This window comes from Gymnoscopelus braueri, assembly GCF_963280865.1.
Source record: "Gymnoscopelus braueri genome assembly, chromosome: 2".
NCBI lineage: Eukaryota > Metazoa > Chordata > Actinopteri > Myctophiformes > Myctophidae > Gymnoscopelus > Gymnoscopelus braueri.
Window position 1 is genome coordinate 35,925,526 of NC_137604.1, and position 5,000 is coordinate 35,930,525.

General features: G+C 40.9%; 2 protein-coding genes across 4 annotated transcripts in view; both read right to left on the reverse strand.

The window, feature by feature from the left end:
- The window catches only part of dennd1c (DENN domain containing 1C), an 11,603-nt gene extending 9,270 nt beyond the window's left edge, over positions 1–2,333 (reverse strand). The window contains exons 1-5 of one of the 3 annotated variants that reach the window (XM_080454132.1): positions 2,097–2,333; positions 1,146–1,210; positions 564–607; positions 380–429; positions 88–207 (exon numbers count right to left, since the gene is read on the reverse strand). In XM_080454132.1, the coding sequence (XP_080310258.1) occupies positions 88–207; positions 380–429; positions 564–607; positions 1,146–1,210; positions 2,097–2,113 (296 nt within the window). In that variant the 5' untranslated portion in view covers positions 2,114–2,333. The remainder of the gene's footprint in view (positions 1–87; positions 208–379; positions 430–563; positions 608–1,145; positions 1,211–2,096) is intronic. The other 2 variants (XM_080454131.1, XM_080454133.1) reach the window with 2 other exon arrangements.
- A 1,872-nt stretch (positions 2,334–4,205) lies between these two features.
- Positions 4,206–5,000, reverse strand: part of LOC308103744 (tubulin beta-4 chain-like) — a 5,022-nt gene continuing 4,227 nt past the window's right edge. Inside the window, exon 5 of the mRNA XM_080453891.1 lies at positions 4,206–5,000. This exon is cut by the window's right edge and continues 597 nt beyond it. Within this exon, the coding sequence (XP_080310017.1) occupies positions 4,788–5,000 (213 nt within the window). The 3' untranslated portion in view covers positions 4,206–4,787.

The window sequence follows — 5,000 nt, forward strand, 5'->3', positions numbered from 1 at the left end:
GAGAGAGAGAGAGAGAGAGAGAGAGAGAGAGAGAGAGAGAGAGAGAGAGAGAGAGAGAGAGAGACACACACAGACACACAGACGTACCTGAGAATGCAGAGGCACGTCTGTGTGTTGTTGTTGAGGCGGCAAAAGCCAAAGCGCTGGCATCCCTCCAGGTCTGTCAGTACAAAGCAAAAGTGCTGCACTGCCATTCTGTCCTTCACTCTGCATGACCCGATGGATGGATGGATTGATGGACGGACGGACGGACGGACAGACAGACGGGCGGACAGATAGGCAAAAAGTACGATAGATTGGAGAAAAGAAAGATCAAGATAAATACATTGATAGTGGGGTAAATGAACCTGATGTTATGATCATGGTAGATCTGACCCACCTTTGTATGTCATAAGGGAAGCAGAATCGGGGCAACTCTTCACGGGACTCCTAGGGAGTAGGAGAGAAGGATGTATACATGTGGGATACGCTAAGGCTAAGTTGTTAATGCTCACTTCATAACCACTATCAATGAGATCTGCAAATACGACATATTGTGCAGGGATGTAGACGCTGATGTGTACCTTCTCACTGAAGTCCTCTGGAAACTGAAATGAAAGGCCTGGATCTGTGAAGAAGATGAACGCACATCACGTTCACATCTGTTCTTCTCCTTCAAACAACACCCTGTACTTTCAGTTTCATTTAAAAAGGGCCCGCAGGTTTTTACATGGCGGCATTGGCGGCCTCTCTTTTGTTCTGTCTCTCTCGAAAGTAACAATGAAATTTCAAATACGGATCCAAGCCTTTACAAGTCTGTGGTTTTCCCGATCATGTGAGAGGAAGTATAAGCACTTCTCTCCTCAACAGAAATATATGACTTAACTACTATTATGATTCCAGCTGAATCGTCCCACTCTCCCTTTATAATCACATATCAAGAACACCTGAATTAAATTACATGTACAAATACTTTTCATGGTTTATTGTGACAGTCAGCTGATGTTTTACAACAGGAGTACCAAATTGTTTCCAAAGAAATAAGCCAATTGATGTGTTTGACAGCTTTGCATAGTCCAATGGTAAGCTATCACCCATCGGGTACACGGAGCAAATGTTTATAAAAATGTTTTCTGTTATTTGTATTATTTACAACAAGGCCTCACCTTTGTCTCTGGTAATAGGACAAGTTGTTTCAAAGAACCAGTTGAACGTTCGGTCTGGGTTTTCTCTGAGAAGGAAGGGCATTTTGTCAGTCAATGTGAGATGTCCCACTGGAAAGAATTCTACCTACATAGTACACCTCACTGATCTGTACGTCACCTTATGTTATCTTATTTCTTCCTCATTGTAGTCTATATGATTTAGTTCTGATGTGTAATTAATACTCATTTGTTTTTCTGTCTTTTTCTGTTTGTGTTTTCCTTTCTTTATCGCACTGCTGTTCTCCTTGTAAGCCTGTATTTTTGTATTGTTCTTATTTAACTTTTAATGTATGTTATTTAATTGCCTCTTCCATTGAGGAAAGGATTCCAAATAAGCCTAGTGGCTTCTTCCTTTTCTTGCACAAAAACCTGTTCTTTTGATATGTATTGTTTCTATTTTATATTGCAATGTGCTAACTAACCTCATCTAACAATTACTGAAACATTGGTGGTGTTGCATTGAAGCCACCCTGCTATTATTCCAACAATATTATTTTGTTTCTTGAAGAAAAAAAATATATAATTTAACAATGAGAACAAAGCTTAGGTTATAACATTCATTGAGGCACATATTGCTGGTATGACACTTTACTAAACGGTAAAGAAATGTGGTGTGGAGGGAAAAGGGGGGGGGGACCATATAGACCTGTGGGGGACCCCGGTCAACGAAGTATATAGGGTTTAAGTGGTTATGAACAAGCAAAAGCAAACAGCAAAGTACTTTCATGACAGCTAAATAAGATGGCTTCGAACAAGTCATACCATACATTGTACATGGCGATTCTGTCTGACAGAATAGCAGAGACACTTCCTGTGCAGTTGCGAGAGGAAGTACTGAAACCCACAAGAACGTATAATAGCAAAGAGCAGAGAGAGGATGGAGAGTTTGAGAAAACGAACGGTTTCACTTACTTTAGTCTGGAGCCCATGCTGCTGGTACACCTCTGTGCCCATGTGGATGGTCAGCAAGCAGGACAACATCAGCAGGTGTGTTGGAGAGGTTCTAATCAGCATACAATACCGATAAACACACACACACACACACACACACACACACACATATACACAGAGCAGCAGTCTGCACATTCAGCACTTGACTGAGCACATCACTTCCTGATTGATGTGTGCGTGCATAGGTGCCTGTGTGTGGTCTGACGTATGTCTGTTAGCTCAGTCTGTCCTCTTCAACTATCAGCACATTCATTTCCATTTTTCTCCACACGTTGTGAGGTCTGTCTTTTTGTCATAGCTCCAGTCCTGTCATCTGACCTAGAAATGTCTCATATGAGGCTACTGGACACAGGAGAATCCTGAGTTTTGATTGAACTCCTAGAATGTACAAATGTGACCACATTGACCCTGGGACCATTTAGTTACATTTGTACATTTGGAGTTAAATCGACATTCTGCATTTTACTGTGCAGTGCTCGCACGCGTGCACTTACAGTACGTACCCTCTCACACACACAGAACTATGTAAGCATGCATGTACGCTCTCTCACACCGACACAAATATCTGAATCTTACTAGTACTACACATAGAGGAAGTATTAGACTTCCTTTTCACTGACATCACTGGGTGATGTATTTGTATAAATTCAAAGTAAACAGTCAACAATATTTTCTCCTGTATAATTTCTCTAACACATATTTCATGTTATATTTATTTTTTTGTGAGGCCATGCAGTAATTTTGCCAAAAAAGAAAGTGATTGATAAAAACAAAAACACTGTTAAGAAACAGTTTTGAATGTATTAACTAATAATGAGTTGTTCAGTGTTTCACAATATAGGATCCTTATCCTGTACACTTCCATTTGTGGGTGTCGTTTCCCTTTTGATGGTAGTTAAAGGATGACTTCACCCATTTTCAACCTATCTTTATATAATTGGTCCTCACTAATGCTCATTATAGTATGGTACCATTTTTGTCTACTTGGTCTGTGTCTCAGAGGAGGGCTGTGGACAGTTCAGAAACCCGCCTACCAGTGACAACATCGATGGGGAAGCTAATAGAAACTGCAGGCTTTCTGTTCCTGGAAAGTTAGCATGCTATAATGGAATCCATTGTTCTCGCGCTAACACAAATCTGTTTAAAAATAAAGAAATCTGCCTAACGGTGATGTCACTGGTAGGCGTTTCTGAAGTGTCCACAGCCCTCCTATGAGAGACAGACAGAGTAGAAATATTTTTTACCATTTCATCCTGAACATTAGCGAGGACCAATTATATGAAGATAAGTTGAAAATGGGTGAAGTCGTCCTTCCCATTTAGACCTGAGGCCGATTCTAAAAACACCTTCTAAATTCTGACCAAAGTTTTCTGAAAAACTTCAGATTTTAATTCAAAAACTTCAAAAAAACAATGTGTTCCAGGTCCAAGTTCTTGGTAAACACAGGATAAGGAGCATATACCAATATTATAGAGGCACTGACCATGCTTCACAACTGATTAAAAGGAGGCCGCACAGCTCGTAGCCACAATGCAACACCATTTTATTTTGAAATATAGAAACCAACATATGACAGGATAGTCTATATAGAAACCAACTTTTTGACAGGGTAGTGTTTCCTACCATGACAACCATGACCAAACATTGGTTCTATATTTTAAAATAAAATAGTATTGCATTGTGGCTACGAGCTGTGCTTTTAACCAGTCAAGTTCTTGTTACCTGTAGAAGAAAAAAAAACTGTAGGTCTCAACAGGATGTTTACTGTTGCAGGGTTTGTAATGCTTTCTGCTTTGGCAATGTAAACGTATGTTTTCTCATGCCAATAAAGCCCTTTGAATTGAAATTGTAATGATTAATGTTTGATGAGAAATGATGGACACTAGGCAACTTGTCTCATACTGCCCCCTTGTGATTTTCCAAACAAATTGCCTCATTCATAGAAACTGCAGGTCTCCATTTTGGATTGTGTCTAGAACAGCGCCATCCAAGTAAGTCCAAAAATTATTGATACTACACGAAAAAGAGAACACAGACAACCAGCAATATTTTTTACCTGAAATTTTTATTTGAATAATGTCAAATTAGTGAAGTCATCAAATTGTTTTAAGTCAGCTGAAACACAATACCTTTTGGGAATGAGTGAGGGAAGTATGGAGTTACTTTATTTAATAAGATAAATAAATATGAACAAAACAATAAAAACTACTCACCAAAGACCACAAGCACAGCTGTGTGTTACGCTACCTCTATATGACCACGGAGATGAGGGAATGAATGAAATGTGAGCCCTACCCAGGCTGAAAGAAGGAAGGGAAGGAGGGGAGGCATAGAGATAGAGCAGTAGTTCTCAAAGTGGGGTCCAGAGTCCCTGAGGGGGTTCCAAGTGGACCCTTACAGGTCTGTCCTTCTGAGTGTACAAATGAGACCCTTGTGGGTCCATTTGGTTCCATTTGTACACTCTCAGAGTTATGGGTGTCCTTGAAAATCAGAAAGAAGTGAGAAAAGGGGGAGTGTTAGAATATCAGAGGAAAAAAGAGGAAAAGGAAACCAGCCAGACAGGCAGGGCTGAATTGAGTGGATGGATGGAATAATAATGACCAGGATGAATAAGAGTGGTTAAAAGTAGGAGTGAGCGTCCATCCGTCCATCTTAGGCCACCTCCTCCTCTCCCTCCTCAAACTCGCCCTCCTCGGTGGTTGCGTCCTGGTACTGCTGGTACTCCGACACCAGGTCGTTCATGTTGCTCTCTGCCTCTGTGAACTCCATCTCGTCCATGCCCTCTCCGGTGTACCAGTGGAGGAAGGCCTTGCGGCGGAACATGGCAGTGAACTGCTCCGAGATGCGCTTGAACAGCTCCTGGAT